This window comes from Peromyscus maniculatus, chromosome 2 (assembly GCF_049852395.1).
Source record: "Peromyscus maniculatus bairdii isolate BWxNUB_F1_BW_parent chromosome 2, HU_Pman_BW_mat_3.1, whole genome shotgun sequence".
Classification (NCBI taxonomy): domain Eukaryota; kingdom Metazoa; phylum Chordata; class Mammalia; order Rodentia; family Cricetidae; genus Peromyscus; species Peromyscus maniculatus.
The window spans coordinates 104390562-104413057 of NC_134853.1; the positions used below are offsets into that span (position 1 = coordinate 104390562).

At 43.1% G+C, this 22496-nt stretch overlaps 1 protein-coding gene across 17 annotated transcripts in view; it reads left to right on the forward strand.

Annotated features, from left to right (window-relative positions):
- The first annotated feature begins 1981 nt into the window (after nt 1-1981).
- Nucleotides 1982-22496, forward strand: part of Ccdc171 (coiled-coil domain containing 171) — a 342210-nt gene continuing 321695 nt past the window's right edge. For 4 of the 17 annotated variants that reach the window (XM_015994936.3, XM_076564450.1, XM_076564458.1 and 1 more), the window contains exons 1-2: nt 1982-2265; nt 20484-20619. In XM_015994936.3, the coding sequence (XP_015850422.2) occupies nt 20515-20619 (105 nt within the window). In that variant the 5' untranslated portion in view covers nt 1982-2265; nt 20484-20514. Of the gene's footprint in view, nt 2266-14169; nt 14313-20483; nt 20670-22496 lie in introns of all 17 variants that reach the window. The other 13 variants (XM_015994938.3, XM_076564448.1, XM_015994937.3 and 10 more) reach the window with 10 other exon arrangements.

Sequence of the window (22496 nt, forward strand, 5' to 3'; positions counted from 1 at the left end):
GTGGGTTGGAGAGCGTCTCATTATAGACAGCCTTTAACCAAACAAGTGACAACAGAAAACGGACCCGTAACTAACTACCAGAGAAAAACAGAAACTCTCTAAGGAGTCGGAGCTGATCAGAGTCATTATGTAATTACTATAATTTTCATTAGCTCTGTTACTAATATGACCTGAAAGGCTCTCCGTGATCCGAATTGAGGATATTTCTCTAGCAGATCTTTTTTTTTCTCCCCTGCACACAAAGCATCTACCTTTTCAAAAGTCTACTTTTTTCTGTTCAAATTTGCTGTTGCTTTGGTGAACTTTTTAACCTTCCTACACTAGACTTTAAATTCTCCATAAATTGCTCCCATGTGCTCAAGGTCGGTTTTCACAGTTCCTTTCTCTGATTCCCATTGCACTTGTACTTTATACCCTGTGTTTCTATCACCTAGCTCTGTGTTGGGGACACGCACTCTATTCTATAAATGCTAAAAACGAAGTAAATTAAGTTTGTAAGGCTTCATGCCACGCAATTTTTCTTTAAACAGTGTACCGTGTAATACATTTAACAGTTATTCTTGCAATGTAATACTCCTTTCTGTGATGTTACTAAGACACGGCGAACTGATGTATGGCCCACATTTTGTAACCCCACTGCTCTGGAGTATTAGGCAGGGGGATCCAGAATTTGGGGCCTGATTGGGCTACATAGGGAATTCAAACACTCCAAACAAAAACCAAGAAAACAGGACAGAACAAAAAAAAAAAAAAATCACCCCCCAACAAAAACCTTTCAAATAATAACACTAAATCACACATAATTTTTTAAAGCTCTAATATAATTGATCATAATTCTTCATTTGATTCCTGAGTGGGCTATTTGTGTTTGTTTCCTTCAGCTCTTTTTTTGAAGCAGTTATCTCTTCTGGCTAAAGTATTCAGAAGCAAGGAAGACTTTCTAAAAACTAAATGATTGACCTCAAACCAATTAAAGTTTCTCAGCAGCGCCAGAATCATTTAATCTAGATGCTCTTCGGACTGTTGGCTTTTCAGAACGAGAGCAGGCGAGGACGACCCCAACACCTGGTTCAGGCTGATTACAACCAACCCGGGACAAGTTTAGCATAAAAGGTTCGTTTTGTATGAACACTTGTGGAAGAAGGTAGTGGTGGTAAGGATAAAAACCTTTCATCAAAATCCCGCCAATTTGCATTGTTCTTTGGGGAACAGGCTTTCAAAAAGCCAAGGAACAAAAGAGGATTTGCTTTTCCAATCCCCTGAAGCGGCTACAGGGAGAACCAAAGCTCTTTATAAATTGTGGGAGAGGAGGGGGAGGGGCCGATATCTAGCGGAGATGGAGCACACGCCAAGGCTCCAAGGCCTTACTTGCCAATGAACCCGGCTCTGTAATATTTATAATCGAAGACGCTCAACAGCATCAGACCTGCGTTCTTCCCACTCAAGCCGAGATCAAAGAGGATGGGAGGCAAAGACAGACTTTGTGCAAGCGGAGGGCACTGGGCAGAGCCCGCCACCTGTGCTGAAGCCTGGGCAGACTCTCTCCCAGGGGACCCTGGCATGCCTCGCGGTCCCAGGGGGTCCCCAGGCCCTGAAAGCCAGCTCGGAAGCCATTTTACAGAGCAGGATCGAGTGGTTACCCTTTGGTAGGCAGGGGAAAAGGGATTAGAAGCTGAAAATGTGCATTTCTGCAGGTTCTGGGCGTCCAGAGACATGGACGAGGTACAGAAAACTCGGGAGCAGGAGCGCGCACTGGGCGAGACGCGCACCCGAGGCACTGGGGTGGTCTGCGCACGCGCACCCCACCCCTGGCGCACGCGCAGCCTTGTCCGCCTAGCGCGGGAGCGCGCGCGCGCGCCTTCGCGGGCCGGGCCCCTGCCGCGCGAGCCCGCGGCGCCCCTCCCGCGCGAGCCCGCGGCGCCCCTCCCGCGCGAGCCCGCGTTCTCTCGAGTGCGTATCCTGGAGCCGCCGCTCGGGCGGCGGGACGCTGGGGACGCGGAGACGCGGGGCGGGCCTGCCGGGGCGGGGCCTGGGAGGCGGAGAAAGCCGCGGCCGCCCGGAGCCCAGTCGCGTGTTCCCAAGCCCCCGGAAGTGGCCGTTGTAAACTTCACCTCGCCGACTTTCTCCATCCTGGTCCTAGAGTCCACCGGCTTTCCTCCGTTGTCACTCCTTCTCCCGAGGGCTGCCTACCTGGCCTTCCACCCCAGACCTGAAGCTAGCTGCCCGGGGGTCGTGGGTGTGCAGGCTGGACCACTCGAGCCCGAGGTAACCGCGGGCTGTGGGTGCATGGAGATGAGTGCCCGGGGCCGGGAGGTGCTGAGAGGAGACGGGGCTTGCAGAGAGGACCTGGCTTGGGGCTGCTCGCCGGTGCGGACACGCCTCCAGCTGGGTCGCCGACGCCTCCAGCTCGGTCGCCGACGCTCTCCGCCCGCCTCTGGAGGCCGATGGGCGTCCTCCACGCACCCTGGAGGACCGATGGGGACCAGAGTCCTCGGAGCTCCTTGGGATCAATACCCGAGGATCACAACTTTTTTTTCGTGTTTTACCTCCATTTCATTTACATGCTAGCCACACTTTAGTCACTCTACAAACTTTGATAAGCAACACAATGAGTTGGGTCAGATTGCTTTCTGCAACTTCTGCCTACCCACCGGGACGCTAAGAAAAGTCAGCTGTGAGTTTTTTAAAGCTGAAATTTGTGTAGCAGTGACTGTTTTGAATGTTTAATCCTTTACGATATTCATCTCAGGCAAATACGTAACTTATTAGAGTCGATATCAAACACTCTCTAAGGCTTTACACATCGATGTTTTACACTTCTAAGAGTGGAAAAGAGAAGTTACCGTTTTTTGTTATCTGCATTTAACAGTGCTTAGTAACGACCAAACAGAATGAACATGCTCTCCAGTGAAAGGCAGAGGAATGAAGCCAGTGCAACCTGATACTAGGAAAAGTGAGAGCAGTTGTGGGAGACGGGAGCTTTCTGCATTAATCCTGGCTCAGCCGTTTATTCACTGGGTTAAATCACCTAACCTCTTGGGACCTTAGGTTCTTTATGTCGGATAAGCAGAAGGGCTTAGTCTCGAAGGTTCTATTACATTTTTGTTTCAGTCCTTTTGTCTTAGTCTTGTTTTATGGAAAGACTCACATATCTCCTTTAGTCCTCTACTTTTTACAGGTGCGGGGTGGAAGGTGGTTGAGACAGAACAAGAATTATAGTCATGAAATGTTCTGCTACTGAGCTGCACTCCAGCTCTTAAATGCTCCCTTACCAAGTGAAAAGTAACTGCGGACACTCCCTATACAGGTGTCCTGACTAATGGACACAGAACTGCATAGAGGAAAAAAAATAATACAGATTTAGTATTAGGGAATATAAACCATTTCCTCTTGACTTGAAAAAGACTGAATGACTTGAGAACAAATTGTTGGGTCAAGGAAAAAAAATATTTGGTAAGACTCCCCAACTAGGAAGGCAGTGGAATAGTGTCATGAACACAGGTTGTAAGTTCCTTTTAGCTTTAAGCAAGAGCAGAAAGGGGCTGGCGTGCAGTTGATGAAACCTGGTGGTTGTGGATGAGTTAGTGTGCAGCATCAGTTTGGAGATGGAGGGAGGAGAAATTAGAGTGTGCTCAGGGAGGCATAGGCTTTTCTAGACAAATACAACGTGGAGGCTGTGAGGCTGTTTACTTTGTATAGCATCATTAGAAGTCATCTAGATGTGAGTTTGAAGTTTAATTCTTCTGGTGATTATCTTTGTACAAATCACTCAACCTCTGGGCAACTCAGTTCTCTCACTTGTGAAATGTACAGATAGCCTGAAGATGATCGGGAGAGTGAGATCAAGTGTGCTCAGCTGTGTATGTGGCACGCAGGAAGTGTTCGAGGCTAGCTCCTGGCTCTTGGCCCACCCACTCTTTCCTCTGATCTATGCAGACTGGTTGAGAGGTGAATACATTGTGGAGACACAAGTGAAGGATTTAGATGTTGGTAGGAAAACTTGTGCCAAAAATGGTTCTTAACATCTAGAGTAGAATCTTCTTCCTTTTAGGATGGCCAGATAGTTGATCCCTTGGCTGCTCACTTACCTATTTCAAAACAAATTCTTACTGAAGAATTATGTATCTATACATGTATAGATATATAATTATATATAATGTATGTATTCCTATGCCATATTATTTATTTTTAAAAATTCTTATTCTACAGTATATATAACACTCAGTTATATCTTTTAGCAGGAATAGCTAGAGTAGTTCAAATCTACAAACAAGAAAAGAGTGATGTATTTGTATGGTATCATGTAAGGTCCATTGATCAAAATCTTGCCTTTGTCTACCAGTGCTTTGGGATGGCCTAGTTCTAGCCAAAGCCTGTGAAGGTACTGTCTGGGTTGAGAATATGCTGCAAGTTAGAGTCCTTTGTGTGGAGAATACTGTGACTTCTTGTTAGTTTGTTAGAAGAGACTTTATTTTAGATTTAAAAAAAAAATGATGAGTTTATTTATTGTTCTTGTGCTGGAGGTTGAACCTGGTCTCATGCTTGTTAAGCATGTGTCCTATGACTGAGGTACTACCCCACCTCCTGCCCCACGTTGATGTCTTTAAAAATTGAGATATAGGCCGGGCGGTGGTGGCACACGCCTTTAATCCCAGCACTCGGGAGGCAGAGGCAGGCGGATCTCTGTGAATTCGAGGCCAGCCTGGACTACCAAATGAGTCCCAGGAAAGGCGCAAAGCTACACAGTGAAACCCTGTCTCGGAAAACCAAAAAAAAAAAAAAAAAAAAAAAAAAATTGAGATATAATTTGCGTAACACAAACTTTACCATTTTAAATTGTGCAGTTCAGTGGTTTTAGTGTATTCCATATGTAGTCTAACTGTTACCACTGTTTAACTCGAGAACAATTCTGGTATCATCAAAAATAAATCTATTGACAGTCAGCTAAAATTCCCTGTCTTTCTGCCCCACAACAACCCTACTTCCTGTGGAGTTGCTTCTTCTAAACATTTCAGAATAATGAGATCAAAACTATCTCACCATCTGGGTGGTGGTGGTGGTGGTGGTGGTGGTGGTGGTGGTGGTGGTGGTGGTGGTGGTGCACACCTTTAATCTCAGCACTTGGGAGGCGCAGATCTCTGTGAGTTGAGGCCAGCTTGGTCTACAGAGCAAGTTCCAGGACAGGCTCCAAAGCTACACAGAGAAACCCTGTCTCAACCCCCCCAATAAACAAACAAACAAACAAACAAGAAACCAAAAAAAACCTATCTCACCTTTTTGTGCCTGGCCTTTTCACTTAGCATATTTTTTATATATTAATTTCTGTTCAATTGTTGAATTGCTGTGGGATGTTGTTCTGTATGCTGTGAATGTGTATTGCTTGATTGGTTGATAAATAAAATGCTGATTGGCCAATAGCCAGGCAGAAAGTATAGGCAGGATAAGCAGAGAAGGAGAGTTCTGGAAAGAGGAAGGCTGAGTCAGGAGTCGCCAGCCAGACACAGAGGAAGCAAGATGTAAAAGTACTGGTAAGCCACAAGCCACATGGCAAAGTATGGATTTATAGAAATGGGTTAATTTAAGATGTAAGAGCTATTCAGTAATAAGCCTGAATTAATGGCCAAGCAGTTATAATTAATATAAGCCTCTGTGTGTTTACTTGGGGGACATGAGTGGGAGAGATTTGTCCTGACTGCCAGCCACAACACAGTAAACTACATATAATAATATATATTTATTTAGTTATTGGTTAGAAGATGGGCATCTAATATTTCCACTTTGTTGTGGATATGAAATATAATGTTGTGACTTTTCTTGTGCAAGTTTTTGTTTATAGGTGGTTTTTTGTTGTTGTTTTGAGACAGTGCTTCTCCGTATAGCCTTGGCTGTCCCGGAACTCATTTGTAGACCAGGCTGGTCTGAACTCACAGAGATCTACCCACCTCTGCCTCCCAAGTGCTGGGATTAAAGTCATGAACCACCACCACCCAGTTGAATTGATCTCGTCTAAGCTCTAGGGACTTTTATTAAAGAAAATGAACTTTACTTTCCACTGGTCTGTTTCAGTTGCTTCTAATGGTGTTAGGACCTCCTGCCCCACTGACAGACAGTGTGCCTACTCTGTGCCCAAATCCAATATTATTGCCACTGTACTTGGTGGCACCAGTTTTGGCCACTATAGCATAATATTCTATTTCAGATTTCCTCAAAGCTGGGGGTTGGCGAGGATGTTAATTTCCCTTTGCCCTGTCGTTGTCGATCCGTTTGTTCCCTAGCATGTTTCTGTCTACTATTCTTTCTTTCTTTCTTTCTTTCTTTCTTTCTTTCTTTCTTTCTTTCTTTCTTTCTTTCTTTCTTTCTTTCTTTCTTTCTTTCTTTTCTTTCTCTCTCTCTCTCTCTCTCTCTCTCTCTCTCTCTCTCTTTCTTTTCCTTCCTTCCTTCCTTTCTTTTTTTTTTTTTTTTTTTTTTTTTTTTTTTTTTTTTTTGAGACAGGGTTTCTCTGTGTAGCTTTGGCTGTCCTGGAACTGGCTTTCTAGACCAAGCTGACCTCGAACTCACAGAGATCCCTCCTGTCTCTGACTTCTGAGTGCTGGGATTAAAGGTGTGTGCCGCCGCCGCCACCGCCGCCGCCACCACCACCGCCACCACCACCACCACCACCACCGCCACCACCACCACCACCACCACACCTGGTGCTTTCCACTCTTCATACCAAGTTGGAGCCTAGACTTGATGGACTCCAGAGACGTTTTCATCTTCTTGAAGCACCATCTTCCTGCCTTAGGTTCGGGCCAGTTTCCAACCAAGAGCAGCCACCAAGATGGCCAGCGGGTGGGAAAGGCTGGGTTGATAGTCCCTCCCGTCCCCATGGTTTCTCTGTGTAACAGACTGGTTGATATTCTTAAGTACCACTGTGCTTTTGCAAAATGTGGAATACAATTTTTTTCTTTCTCTTTTCTTTTCAGTTTTATTGAGACAGGGTTTCTCTGTGTAATAATAGCCTTGGCTGTCCCAGAACTCACTTTGTAGACCAGGCTGGTCTGGAACTCACAGAGATCCACCTGCCTCTGCCTCCTGAGTGCTGAGATTAAAGGCATGTGCCACTATGCCTGGCTAAGTTTTTTTCTTCTTTAAGGAAAGTTTTGTTAAAGTACAGTTTCTTTTGTTGTTACCTTGTCTTTCTTTTTTGTGGTACTGGTAATTCAATTTAGATTTTTTGTTGTTGTTGTTGTTCAGGGATTTGTGTTATTCCCAGATAATTGATCTATCTACCTACCTGCCTACCTACCTATCTACCTTTTTTTTTTTTCCTCTGTAACCCTAGCTGTCCTGGAACTCACTCTGTAGACCAGGCTGGCCTCTTAACTTGGAGTTCCACCTGCCTCTACCTCCTGACTGCTGGGGTTAAAGGCATGTGCCATCACCACCCAGCCCCTGTCTGTCTGTCTGTCTATGATCTCTCTCTCTTTCTCTCTCTTTCCTTCTTTCATGTTATCCCGAATTGACCCTTCCTTCCTTCCTTCCTTCCCTCCCTCCCTCCCTCCCTCCCTCCCTCCCTCCCTTCCTTCCTTCCTTCCTTCTTTTTTTCATACCCATGGGTATTTTGCCTGCATGTATGTTCGTACACTATGTGCATGCAATGCAGTACCCTCAGAGGACAGAAGAGGGCTTAGATTTTCTCAACTGGAATTATGTGGATAGTTGTAAACTGCCATGTGGGTGCTGGGAATTGAACTGGGTTCTCTGGAAGTAACCAGTACTTCTTAATGGATGAACCATCTCTCTAGCCTCCTCTTTAAAAAAATCTAATTTCACTTTTTAGTATTATTGTGTGTTAGTATATATATATATGTGTGTATATATATAAAATTTTAATATTTTTCTCAAGATATATATTTATTATTTTAAATAATGTGTATGCATGTGTATCTGTGTGTAAGTACATGTATGTGAGGGCATGTTCCCGCAAGGGTAGGTCAGAGGCATTGGAGCTGGAGTGACAGGTAGTTGTGAGCTACCTACCTTGTGTCCTCTGCAAGAGCAATGTGTGTTCTTAGCCACTGAGCCATGTCTCCGTCACTGGTTTTCCTGTTTTTATTTCTCTTTGGGGACATTTTTGTCCTGTTAGCTTTATGTTCCCTCCAGTTTAATCTTCATGACTTAAGTGAGTTTTTCTTTTATTTCTAATTCTTTCTGATTTTTAAAAAAGATTTATTTACTTATTATGTATATAGTGTTCTGTCTTGATGAATGCCTGCAGGCCAGAAGAGGTTGCCAGATCTCATTACAGATGGTTGTGAACCAAATGTGGTTGCTGCGCATTGAACTCAGGACCTCTGGAAGAGCAGTCAGTGCTCTTAACCTCTGGGCCATCTCTCCAGTCCCTCTTTCTGATTCTTGTCACTGCACCATTTATATGTAGCCCTGTGTGGCCTGAAACTTACTGTGTAGACCAGGCTGTCCTAAAATTCACAGAGATCCATCTGTCTCTGCCTTTCAGGTGCTGGGCTTAATGCCACCATGCTCAGCCTTATCTCGTTTTTGAGTCTTTATTTCTATTCCCCCTCCCTCCATCCCTTCTTTCATTCTTTCCTTTTTTGTCTTTCTTGACAGGGTCTCACTGTGTATCGCTGCCTGGCCAGGAACTTGCTGGGTAGAGCAGGATGGCTTAGAACTCACAACAGAGATCCCCAGAAACCCGCCTGTCTCTGCCTCCACATCTGGCACTTTTGAGAGTTTCTCTCTTTCTCTCTTTCTCCTACTCCCGAGACAAGATTTCTCTGTGTAGCCTGGCTGTCCTGGAAGGCTCTCTGAAGACTGTACTCAGAGATCCGCTTGCTTCTGCCTGCCTGTCTCATGAGTGCTGGGATTAAAGGTGTGCTCCACCACATTCCTGCCTCTTTCTTGTCTGTGCCTTTTCCTGATGTTTTTGAGTTATTTTGGAGCAGTTATATTTTCATTAGTCTTGATATCTTTCATACTTTTCATTTATATAGATATTGTTTTTTACTTTACTCGGGGACCACACCCCCTTTCTTTTGCTTATTTTTATGGGAGATAGACTTAACACCTTGAGAGTGAGGCAAGGCTCAGGTAAGCTCTAACTTCATGAAGTTGTTTCTTTCTGTATATTAATGCTATGGGGGCTTGCTTTTGGAGATCTTTCTGACTTTGTTTCCTCCTCCAGTTTTGTTGGGCCGTCCCCCCACCCCACTTTCTCTCTCTTAGATTCCAGCCAAAGAAGTTTCTCTTCAGTCCAGGAAGGACCTTAACAGGACCGATTTTGGGGGGTTCCTCATGCTGAAGCAGCTCTTCATAACTGTTTTACCATGTGTATTTCATATGTTTCATGAAACTGTTAGAATGGGCAGAGCTCTCCCTCTTTGATCCACTGCCCTCCAGTTGACCTGTAATAAGTATCTGCTTTCTCCCCAGGCTCTGTCAGATGTCCTTTTCCCTGTGTTCTCTAAAGACTCCCACTGCTTCTCTGTGGATTTTGCGGCTAATGGTGTTTTGCTAAGTGTTGTCCATGATTGATTCGATTCTCTAACTAGTTGCCTTTATTTTACAGACTCCCTTATTAATAAGGAGATTATGTCATAGAAAAACAAAGAAGCCAAGCATGATGACTCACACCTGTAGTCCCAGCACTTGGAAGGTGGAGGCAGGAAGATCAGGAGTTGAAGGCTAGTCTCCACTGTATAGTAAATTCAAGGCCAACCTGAGCTTAATGAGACTTTGTCTCAAAACAAACCAACCAACCAACCAACCAACCAACCACAACAAAGAAAACACAACCAACCAGCTAGGTGTGGTGGTTTTTGTTTTTAATCCTGGCACTCAGGAGGCAGAGGCAGGCAGATTTCTGAATTTGAGGCCAGCATGGTCTATGAATTGAGTTCTAGACCAGCTAGGGCTACCCAGTGAGATCCTATCTCAAAAAACAAAATCAATCAACCAACTAAACTGAAAACAAAAACAACAAAAACCAATGAAAAACAGGCCAAGAGCCTTAATTCAAGATGCTTGTAGCCAGAGGTGGTTTGAGAATCCATTTTTCTATTATACTCTTGTCTTTTGCTGTTCAGCTTTAAAACTTTTACCCTTCTATGAGCACTTTCAAACTACCAATATTAGTTTTATATTGTTGTATAACAAGTTACTGCAAAGTCAGCGTTTTAAAACTATGCACACTTTGAACATTGCTTTATTAATTTCCTGGCTTTTTTTCAATTTTTTTTTTTTTTTTTTTTTTGAGACAGGGTTTCTCTTGTGTAGCTTTGCGCCTTTCCTGGAACTCACTTGGTAGCCCAGGCTGGCCTCGAACTCACAGAGATCCGCCTGGCTCTGCCTCCCGAGTGCTGGGATTAAAGGCGTGCGCCACCACCGCCCGGCTTCCTGGCTTCTTTTGAGGCCACATTTTGTTAAGTAGCTCAAGCTAGTCTAGAATTTGAGAACATCCTCCCTTAGCCTCCAGGTGAGGATTACAGGTGTCTCCCACCACAGCTGGCCAGCAGCACTCCTTGTTATCACTGTCTTATGGTTTACTAGTCCTGATGCAGTGGAGCTGGGCCCCCTGCTGGGGACTTACAAGGTGCTTACTGGGCTGTATTTTCACCTCTAGGCAGACTGGGTGGAATCTGCCCCCCTACTCAGGTCCCTGACAGAATTTATTTCTTGTGAACCGTATGCTGGAGGGATCTAGTTGTATACTAGCTGTTGAGTGGAGGCCATGAGACTGCTTGCACTTCCCTGTGGCCCTGCCTTTAGGTAGTTCATAGCATGGCAATTTGCTTTTTTAAAGGTGGTAAGCTTTGGGTGGCTGGAGAGATGGCTCAGCAGTTAAGAGTGCTGGCTGTTCTTCCAGAGGTCGTGGGTTCAATTCCCAGCACCCAGATGGCAGCTCATAGCTGTCTGTAACTCCAGTTCCAGGGGATCTGACACCCTCTCACCAATGTACATAAAACAAAATTTAAAAAGAAAGGTGTTAAGTTGTTTTTTTTTTTTTTTGTTTGTTTGTTTTTTTGCGTGCTGGGATTTGAAGATAGGGTTCTGCCGTTTTGTGCAAATGCTGTGCCAGTGAGCTCTGCTACCACCCCAGCAATCTTACAGCAGTGCCATCCTGCCACCTTTGCCACAGAAGCAGGTCCCAGGTTGTTCTTTGTCAGGTGCAGAATATTACGTAAGAAAGTACCACTGGGGTTGAAGATATGGGGACCATATACTTACCACATCATCTGTCTGAATCATCTGGTCTGGGGTTGAAGGAACTCTCTGTGCGGCTCTATACAAGCCCACGTCTAGAAGACTTTAGATTTGAAGACATTAGGTGCCTAAATGCACAGAAAAAATGATTTTTTCTATTTGTTTTTGCTTAAACAAACAACAAATTTGATCATTTATTCCTTTTCCCATTTAGCTTCCCAAGACAAAGAAAAATAAAACAAAATTAAACATTTTTATGGTTGTTATTATCTAAAACATTTCTATGGGCTGGAGAGATGGCTTAGAGGCTAAAAGCATTGGATGCTCTTCTGGAGGACTTGAGTTCAATTCCCAGCACCCAAATGGTGGCTCACAACCATATCTAACTCTGGTTCCAGGGGATTTGACTCCCTCTACTGGCCTCTGAGGAGAATAGGCACATATATGGTGCACAGACATACAATACAAGCAAAACACTCATACACATAAAAATGAATAAATAAAAAATTAAAAACTAAAGTTATTTGTGTGTGTGTGTGTGCGCGTGCTGGTGAGGATGAAATTCATGATCTCCCTGCTTGTTAAGCTGGTGCCTGACCACTGTCTTGCATCTCTAGTCCATCTACAACTCTTTCCCCAGAGGGTAAAATAGAGATATTTTTATGCCTTTGGACTATATATGTATATAAACGTGTGTGGAGATTGTATGTGTATGTATTGATCCCCACCCCCAGAAATGAAAAAACCATTTCTCTTGCAGAGAACCCAGGTTCGAGTCCCAGCACCCACTTGATGCTCATAGCTGTCTGTGAATCTCATGCCTTCTTCTGACCTCCACTTGCACCAGCCATGCATGTGGGGCATACACTCAGGCAAAAAATGCTCATTTGCATAAAATAATAAAATTACAACAAATGAAAACAAAATCCTTGGTTGTGTGTCAGTGATCCCTGGCATTACTCGGAGTACAGAGCATCTGTTTCTGCTAGATTCCAACTCTTCTTCCAAACGTTCTGAAGGAGGCTTGTTTGGGGTCTGATCTTTGGGAACATCTTGGTAGTATGAAAAAATTTGGGGCTCACACTCCAAAACCAAACAAGCATACACACAAGGAGATGTGGCTGAGTGCAGCGTCACCTCCCCACGTCCAGTAGTGGGTGACTGACTGGCCTTGGGCAAGTCATTTAGCTTCTCCTTCCCAGGGAACTTTCCGTAATGGGAACAAGGGTAAGGAAGCAGCCACAAATGGAAACAAAGGTAACAGCCCCACGTTCTGAGTCATCGGTGACCTTGCAGCAAGCACTTAGGCCTTGGGATCTAGCCCTTTAACTCTGTTACTTTCTTCAAGATGTTGCTACCCTGCCGTCTTTTTGTCCTTTGAAACACTGAAGTGTTGTTGGGAGCAGAGTTCTGGATATTCAGACTGTAGTTCTGGACGCCGCGGTGGGTGCCCAACAGAGGAGGGATAGCAGTGTTTGCCACCACCCCCCTTCTTACGTTTCGTTATTTAGGCCACTGGAGAAATTCGATTTTTCTTTTCTGGACTTGGCTAAAGTTCCATCCTGTTTTCCCTGGACCGAATTATTCTTTCAGCCGCATGAGTCACTGTTAGTTGGAATCATTATTTCTCAGCACTTCTTCTAGTTGAATAGCTTCCTTTCAGGGTTTCTTCTGGGGCTTGGTTAATGGGGCAGAGGCAGAACATGTTGACACTTTCTCTCCTCTTGTTTTCGTCTTGGGTACCTTTGTACACTCACAATATCATTAAATAATTATTTTATTACATCTTTTCGCAGACCAAATTACTCAGCTATTCCCTTTTATTGGGGATCATTAAGCTTTTCCAAGTTCCATGACCCAGTAATAAAAACTGATAGCAGCTGAGTCCTGGGTGTGCTGTGTGTAGGATTTAGAAGGAAGGAGCTTGCCATAGTTAACTTTCTTGGGTAGAGGGAAGATGTTCACAAACTCTTAAGTGTCTTGCCTAAGGCCATATACTTGTGCTGGTTGGATCCTGTTCAGGTCTCTGAAGTTTAAACTTCAGTCTTTCTGAGGACATTGGATTTTAAGGGCTGTAAGCATCTGTGGGATACTGATATCTGCATTAGCGTTATCTCTGTTTGGAGGGTTTACCCAGTTACTTTAGCGCTATGGTAAAGTAACTTGATTTACATGGTTGGCTCTGTGTTATTTGGAATATCTCCTGTAGAAGAGGGTTCCAGGAGGTCAGCCAGGGTAAGCGACAACCCTCTTTTCTTTCCTGCTTCCTCTTTGGAGGAAATGGTTAAATTATGACACTAATTTATGAAGGAAGACTGCCCGTACAGATGGGTAAGAAATGTTTTCACAGTGATGTGATATGGTTTTATTTGTTTTGAATCTTTGAATAAAAAGTGTGAAATTAAGCAGATTATTATGAGATCTTTTGTTTGGGAGTATTTTGGCATCTCCATTGACAACATTGTGTTAAAATACCCCATTTATTTAAACTGAATTCTGTGTCCCAAAGGTTGGTACTACATATATTTCTTTCCAAGTGCAAGAATAACTTGTCACTCTTATTTTTATTTAAGAAATTAAAGCAGATTAAAAGTTAACATTACCGTGTTCTTAAACTTTTTTTTAAACATTATGCCCTCCTTTATTTTTACTTCTAATGTTTTTCAAATAAAAAGCCCTATAGCATTATTATCATTGTTTTCTTTTGAGACTGCATGTCATTTATCCCAGGCTGGCCTCCACCTTACTAAGATGAGGATGACATTGAGTTGATCCCCCTGCTTCCCTCAGGTGCTGGGTTTCAGGTGTGTGCACCACACCCAGCTGTAGAGTATAGGTTTTCAGAATGATCTGTGTTCTGTACAATAATTTAGAAATCAACCAATAGGGTCTAGATAAAAATAAAGCTCACCTTCTCAGGATTCAAATATAAAATTGCTGTTGTATTGTTTATTATGTTAACAGACTTTAGTCCATCTAACCTGTAAGTCACAGACATCATCATAAAGAAGTATATCATTAAGAAACAGTGGGCTATTGTGAAAAACTGGAAGACTTACCATGAGTTTAAACACTTCAAGTAATGCCACCACTGGGGATACCCAAAGGTAAGCCTCCAGTCTCTTCCTTTAGTTGGAAAATGCTTTTGATTGCAAGAACCAGGGAGAATTAGTGGGCGATGAAGCTAATTGCAAGGATTCTTCTGGGATGGTGAAGGAAGTAGGTTTCTTGGGACTAACAGAGCAGCAGCACCTTCTTAGTATTGGCTCTCAGGACCCCTGTGTTCCTTTGTTAACTTGGATCATTAAGGTCTGTGTGTCTGAACTATCTCCTCTTACTAGAGATCTGCTTATTCTCCATAACTGCAGTTTTCTCCCCATGTTTCTGTCTGGTTACGTTTGTCTGGCCATTACCTGCTTGCCTGGCCATTACCTGCTTGCCATACCTCCGTGGCTCTGCCCTGCGTCCTTGCTCCGTCTCTGACCTGGCTGCCCGAGCGCTCCATTAGTTTAGTCCCCTTGCTGACTGCTTTTCCTCCGTGTCTTTGAGTGCATTCAACAAGACATGTCTCACTGATGGTCTGCTTTTTTGTGCCACGTTTTCCTTTCTGTCCTTGGTAAGATGCTTAATTTATTCCATTGCCTTTGAGGGATGGGGTCTACAATAAACAGTGAACAATTTTAGGGTGTGATTTTTTTTTCTAAGTGCATTTTTCAAGAAAATAAGTTCAAGCCGGGCGGTGGTGGCGCATGCCTTTAATCCCAGCACTTGGGAGGCAGAGCCAGGCAGATCTCCGTGAGTTTGAGGCCAGCCTGGGCTACAGAGCAAGATCCAGGACAGGCACCAAAACTGCACAGAGAAACCCTGTCTCAAAAAACAAACAAACAAAAAACAAAAAGAAAAGAAAAGAAAAGAATTTCATTAATCACAATTATCCTGGCCTGATGTATGTTGCCTGTATTCTTAGCACTCAGGACTCAGAGGTAGGTAGGTTTTTGTGAGTTCAGGCAGTCTAGAATATAGAACAATTTTCAGATTTCCAGGACTGCATGGTGAGACCCTGTCTTAAATAAAAAACAAAACAGAAAATTAATGTTTAGGGCTGGAGAGATGGCTCAGAGGTTAAGAGCACTGGCTGTTCTTCCAGAGGTCCTGAGTTCAATTCCCAGCAATCACATGGTGGCTCACAACCATCTACAATGAGATATGGTGCCCTCTTCTATCCTGCAGGCTGAACATTCACTGTATAAATAAATATACAAAATAAATAAATAAAATCTTAAAAAAAAAGAAAATTAATGTTTAAAACTTTTATAGTGAAGGAACAGATTTTCTACAGAATCTAAAAATAGAACATTTGGAGTTGTAGTCTGTCAGTTTCCTGAAGTAAATGATTTAAAATATATTCTGTAACAGAATCAAAAAGGTTAGCTGTGGATAATTACTATTCTTTTGTTTTTTCAAGACAGGGTTTCTTTGTGTAGTTCTGGCTGTCCTGGAGCTCACTCTGTAGTAGACCAGGCTGTCCTTGAACTCAGAGATCCACCTGCCTTTGCCTCTCGAGTGCTGGGATGAAAGGTGTGCGCCACCACTGCACAGCTGAAGCTGTGAATAATTCTTTATACTGAGTTTGAAAAGGATTGATAGAGACTCTGTATATATATGCATATGTAATCTTACCTCTTAGAGTTGACCATGGATAATTCGGTAAATATTTGCCCAGAACTTTTCTTATGAAGTAGCAATATATTATATAAACACATATTTTAGAATTATAATAATATTTTACATTATTTATTATGCTTTTTCAGTTTAGGAAGGAAACATCAGTAGATATCCATAATACATATATTTTAAAATTTTATGTATTATATCTGTGTGTGTGTGTGTGTATGTGTGTGTGTGTGTATGAGTGAATGTGCATGTGAGAGTGACCAGGGAGGCTGGAAGAGATTGTCACCCCGTTTGGGTTGGAGTTATAGGCATTAAGAGCTGCCCAGTGTTGGGCTGGAGAGATGGTTCAGCGGTTAAGAACACTGACTGTTCTTGTGGAGGTCCTGAGTTCAATTCCCAACAACCACATGGTGGCTCTCAATCATCTGTAATGAGACCTGGTGCCCTCTTCTAGCCTGCAGGCAGAACACTGTATACATAATAAATAAATCTAAAAAAAAAAAATTAAAAAAAAAAATAGCTGCCCAGTGTCAGTGCTGGGCAGAGCTGGGACTCAAACCCAGGTCCTCTGGAAGAGCAGCATGTGCTCTTAACTGCTGAGCCAGCCTCCCCATGCTTTCAATAGAGAAATCTTTACTTCAAATTCTAGAATCTGAAGGCAGTTATTTCAAGTCTGCCCCTGACCTACATTCTATATAGCTTTATCATTCTGAATAATTCATGTCAATAGACTCGTGCCTCTTCTGTGTCTGGCTTCTTTGGGCTTCTTCTTCAGATTTATCATATTATGGCATGTTTAGGCCTTTGTATGATTTACTACAGGTAGTTACCCATTCACCAGTCGCTAGGAATTAATGTTGGTTCTCCCTTTGGCTATTACGAGTAATGCTGCTATAAACATTGCATGTATGCATTTGTGCTGACATACACTTCTGCTCATCTTTCCTGGCAGGTTCACAGGAGCAGCATTGCTGCATCATGTAGCAAATTTATGCTAATTTTTTAAGAAACCACCAAATTCAGTGATTGGATAATTTTACATTTATGACAACAATATTTGAAGGCTTTAATTTCTTTATATCCTTGTCAGCACTTGAAAAATTACTTAATTTTTTTTTAAAGACAGGGTTCAGGGTTTCTCTATATAATAGTTCAGGCTGTCCTGTATCTCGCTTTGTAGACCAGGCTTGCCTTGCACTCATAGAGATCCACCTGGCTCTGTCTCTCTAGGGCTGGGATTAAAGGTGTGCACTACCATCGCCCAGATGTCTTTTCTGCTCTTTACCTATTAAAAAAATTTTTTTTAATTATTGAACTTTAAGAATTCTTTGTATATGTTGGATCCAAGTCCTTTATCAAATGAAATAAGCATTTTGTCCTGTTAAGTGCTTGACTTTTCATTTTGCTTGCTGGTTTCTCCTGTGATGTTAGGGTGCTGGTTATGCTGGGGATGAATGCAAGGCCTTGCCTGTGCTTGGCTAGTGCACTGCTCCTGAAGCACGTTCCCCCTCATTCTCTTTGAGTGTACTGTGACGTGCAAATGTTCTTAACCTCTAAGTTCTATTTCTCAGTTCTTTATCTGTGTGGATTATGCTTTTCATTTTATATCACAAAAATCTAACGAACTTAGGGTCTTGAATACTTTTCATCTATACTTCTTTCAGGAAGTTTTACAATCTTACTTTTTATGTTTGTTTCACTCGTTACTTTTTGTGTACCATGTGGTTAGGGTCTGAATTTATTGTTTTGCACATGGATAGCCAGTTGCTTCAGAACATTTGTTGTGAATACTGTTTTTCCTTGTTGAACTGTCTTTGCACTGCTGTTGAAGATTGCTTGACTTTAATATAGGCTTTTCAGGAGTCTAAATTCTGATCGTTTATCACTTAATTTTTGTGGTGTTAGGCTCTGCACACACAGGTATGCAAAGTGGTTAAGCACATGCTCAATTTTCTTTTTTAAACACGTGTCTGTTCTTAATTAAATACTACCTCGTCTTGATTATTGAAATGTCAATTTCTTACGGCTGACAAATATTCGAGAGAGAAGTTTGAGAAAGAGGAGGTTTATTTGGACTTGGTGGTTCGGGGAGTGAAGTCCCTGGTTAGCTGCCTCCACATACCATCACCACGGCAAGAGTGTGTGCTGCAAGAGTGTGTGCTGCAAGGGTGTGTGCTGCAAGAGTGTGTGCTGCAAGAGTGTGTGCTGCAAGAGAGTGTGTGCTGCAAGAGTGTGTGCTGCAAGAGTGTGTGCTGCAAGAGTGTGTGCTGCAAGAGTGTGTGCTGCAGGAGTGTGTGCTGCAAGAGTGTGTGCTGCAAGGGTGTGTGCTGCAAGAGTGTGTGCTGCAAGAGTGTGTGCTGCAAGGGTGTGTGCTGCAAGGGTGTGTGCTGCAAGGGTGTGTGCTGCAAGAGTGTGTGCTGCAAGGGTGTGTGCTGCAAGAGTGTGTGCTGCAAGGGTGTGTGCTGCAAGAGTGTGTGCTGCAAGGGTGTGTGCTGCAGGAGTGTGTGCTGCAAGGGTGTGCTGCAAGGGTGTGTGCTGCAAGGGTGTGTGCTCCAAGGGTGTGTGCTCCAAGGGTGTGTGCTGCAAGGGTGTGTGCTGCAAGGGTGTGTGCTGCAAGAGTGTGTGCTGCAAGAGTGTGTGCTGCAAGAGTGTGTGCTGCAAGAGTGTGTGCTGCAAGAGTGTGTGCGGCAAGAGTGTGTGCGGCAAGAGTGTGTGCTGCAAGGGTGTGTGCTCCGAGAGTGTGTGCGGCAAGGGTGTGTGCTGCGGGGCCGCTCACCTTGTGGAGGCTGGAATCCATCCGAGAGGGGAAGAGACCAGGGAGTAAGCAGGGACAGTATGCTCTTCAAAGACATTCCCCAGGTACCCCACCTCCTCTGGGAGGCCCCACTGTGTAAGGCTTCTGCCACTTTCCCAAAGAGTGCCACCAGTTGAGGGCCAAGTCTTTATTCAACACAGGAGGCTGTGGGAGACTTTTCCATTCAGCCCATAATACATACCTTTGTAGTAAGATTGGAAAACAGGAAGTGAAGTCCTCTTACGTGTTCATCAAGACTGTGTTGTCTGTTTTGAATCCTTTGCCTTTCCATATACATTTTAGGATCACCTTGTCAATTTTTACAAAAGGGTCTTCTGGGATTTGGTTGTGTTGCATCTGTAAATAGAATTACCATTTTAATAATATTGAGTTTTCTAAATATAAATAGGATTGTGGGATTTTTTTCATTGATTTACGTCTTTAACTTCAGTAACTTTTTATTTTTATTTTATTTTTATTTTATTTTATTTTTTTTATGTGGGGCACCTGGGGAATGTCTTTGAAGACATACTGCCCCTGCTCAAAATAAAAACTAAAAAGGGCTTGGCTATAGCTTAGTGGTAAAGTGCTTACATAATCATAATTCAGTTTCCAGTCATGCCAGCTCCTTTCCTCTTTTTCCACATGTGCTAATATAGTCTTGGTTAAATTTGTTATTCATGTTTATATTGGTAGAATCATGACAGCTTTCAGTTGAGTTAGCAGTAATGGGGTATAATCCACTGTGAGGCCAAGCAGCAGCAGTGGCCTGCAGTTCATGCTCTCTATCAAGCTGGACATAAAGATTGTCTTAGTTACTTTTCTATTGCAGTGATAAAACACCATGACCAAAGCATCTTTGGGTGGAAGGGTCTATTTTAGCTTACAGTTCTCAAGCCCCACTCCATCGCTATGGGAAGTGAGGGTGTGAATGGAAGGCAGCCTCTTGAGGCAGGAACTGAAGCAGAAGGCATGGAGGAATGGCACTCACTGGCTTGCTCCTCCCGGCTTGCCCAGCCTGCTTTCTTAGACTGTTCAGGACCACCTGCCTGGGGGTGGCACTACCCACAGTGGGCTGGACCCTCCCACAGCAATCATGAGTCAAGAAAATGCCCTCCAGATTTGCTTACAGGCCTGATGGAGACATTTTCTCAGCCGGGTTCCCCAAGGGTCCCAGAGAACTCTGACTTGTGTCAGGTTGCTAAGAAGTCACCAAGCACAAAGTGAACAACAGTACCCTCTAGAGTCTTGTGCTTTAAGCCGTGACGTTTGGCATGATATTGCTTTGCTCACTGCTTGCTTTGAGTTGTTAGGTAAGTTATCTACCTGCTTGTCTGTTGCTGGGACTTCCTTGTGCTCTCTACCTGGGGGCTCTTTCCTGTGGTTGTAATTATTACTGTTATTTTTCAGGAGAGTATAGTTTGCCATTTTAAAGCATGAATGTGTATTCTGTTATTTTTCTTTTTGTAATGTGTGTTACGTTTACAGTGATTGAAATATATTAAAAATGAAAGAGGTCTCTCTCTTCCCAAAGTACCCAGCATTTGATGTGATGGGTTGGTTTAGATACAAAGCTTGAAAAATGTAGTGTATTTTCAGTAGACAGTATTTTGTTACTAGTAAAATACCACTTTGCATTTTTACCCAAGTTTTGCCGTGGACACATTTTACTACATTGTGAATTTATTATCCTAGGATCTTATCCTATGCTGTTATTCTAATATTCTGTTTTAAAAATAAGCTATGAGAAATGCTGTTAGAATATTTTTATTGCATGAGAATTATATTTTATTATGACCTTGTGTTGTAGGTTGAAAAATGCCTCATTGGATGTAAAGCAAATGCTTAAAAATGAAACCGAGTCAGACTTCACTGCCGATCTCAGGAAGAAACTCCACCGGGCTAAGAAGGAGAAACTAGAAATGACAACGAAGCACAACGCAGAGGTAGAATTTCTCTTCCTCCCAAGTCGTGTCAGAAGTTGGATTGCAGCCAGGTGTGGTGGCATAGGCCTTTAGTCCCAGCATTTGGGAGGCAGAGGCAGGTGCATTTCTGAGTTCGAGGCCAGCCTGGTCTACAGAGCAAGACCCAGGACGGCCAGGGCTACACAGGGAAACCCTGTCTTGAACCCTCCTGCAGTGCCTCCCCCCAAAGTTGGGTTTCAGTTTTTGGTTTCATTTCTTATTAGAAGCTACATTTAACTTTTCTCACTGTGTCATTCTAGAGCTTCAAAGGAAATTACAATAAAGAAAATACTTTCATACCGCAGAATTGTATAGGGATAGTCAAGTTATGTCAACTTGACACAAGCTAGAGTTATCTGAAAGTGAGAAAATACCTTCATAAGATGCAGCTGTACGGTATTTTCTTAATTAGTGATTGATGAGGGAGGGCCCAGCCCGTTGTGGGTGGTGCCATCCCTGTGCTGGGGGTCCAGGGTTCTATAAGAAAGCAGACTGAACAAGCCATGGGGACCAAGCCAGTAAGCAGCACCCCTTCACGGCCTCTGCATCAGCTCCTGCTTCCAGGTTCCTACTCTCTTTGAGTTCCTGTCCTGACTTCCTTCAGTGATGACCTGTGATCTGAAAGTGCCCGTCAAATAAGTCCTTTCCTCCTCAACTTGCTTTTGGGGCATGCTGTGTCATCACAGCAATAGTAACCCTGATTAGAGACACCTGTGGTACCAGGGACTAAATTCAGGTGACTCAGGTATGGCAGCAGGCACCTTGACCGGTTGAGCCGTCCTGACAGCCAGATGTATTTTAATCAACAGGCTTTACGTGGCCAAATGTGTTATTTGATGGATGTGATTGATGACTACAGATTTATAAAGTAGAAAAAGACTGTCCTGAGAGAGCTCGTTTTGTAAGAGAGCGTCCTCAGAATCAGTCCTTCTGCGGCAGCTGCCCAAGGGTGCTGCTTACTGAGATCTCCGTGTGTATTATTGTGCAAGGCTTAAACCATACATATTCTTGAAATCATAATGTAGATTCCTTTAGGGTATGAATCATGGAACAGTCTTCTTTCTTAAATAAGGGCATTGTGCCGGGCGGTGGTGGCACACGCCTTTAATCCCAGCACCCAGATGATCTCTGTGAGTTCGAGGCCAGCCTGGGCTACCAAGTGAGTTACAGGAAAGGTGCAAAGCTACACAGAGAAGCCCTGTCTCGAAAAAACAAAAACAACAACAACAAAAAGGACATTGTGTATAGAATTTTAATACTATAATTCAGAAATCATCTTTGTTTTATTATGACATCTTATTGGTGTGTATTTCATAGGTACATGTATTTATTTAGAGTAGTTTTCTTTCCCTTCTAAGAGAATTCATGAATTATGTGTATATGTGTGTTCTTTTTCTATTCTTACTCTTCTCCATGTCTGTATTAAATCTTGTTCTCTTTTTGTGTGTGTATGTGGTGTGGGAATGCATCCTAGCTAATGCCAGGCAATTGCTCTGCTAGTGAGCTGCATTGTCAGGTTCTTTAAATTTTATTTTTTTTTAAAGCAAGACCTTTACTTACTTTTTTGAATTAAATATTTAGCATTTTAATATTTTTTAATTGAAAATTTTTTTCATACAGTATTTTCTGATCACTTCCCCTCCCGAACTCCTTCCAGACCCTTCTCTCCTCCTCTCCTCCTCTCCTCCTCCTCACCTAACTCCACTCCCTTCTTTTTTTCTCTCTTTGAAAACCAGACACACATTACTTTTACTTTCCTTGAAGCTATCATAAAACTTTGTTTTTATTTACTTTACAAAATTTAGCAGTGGGGGTGCACGCCTTCAATCCCAGCACTTGGGAAGCAGAGGCAGATGGAT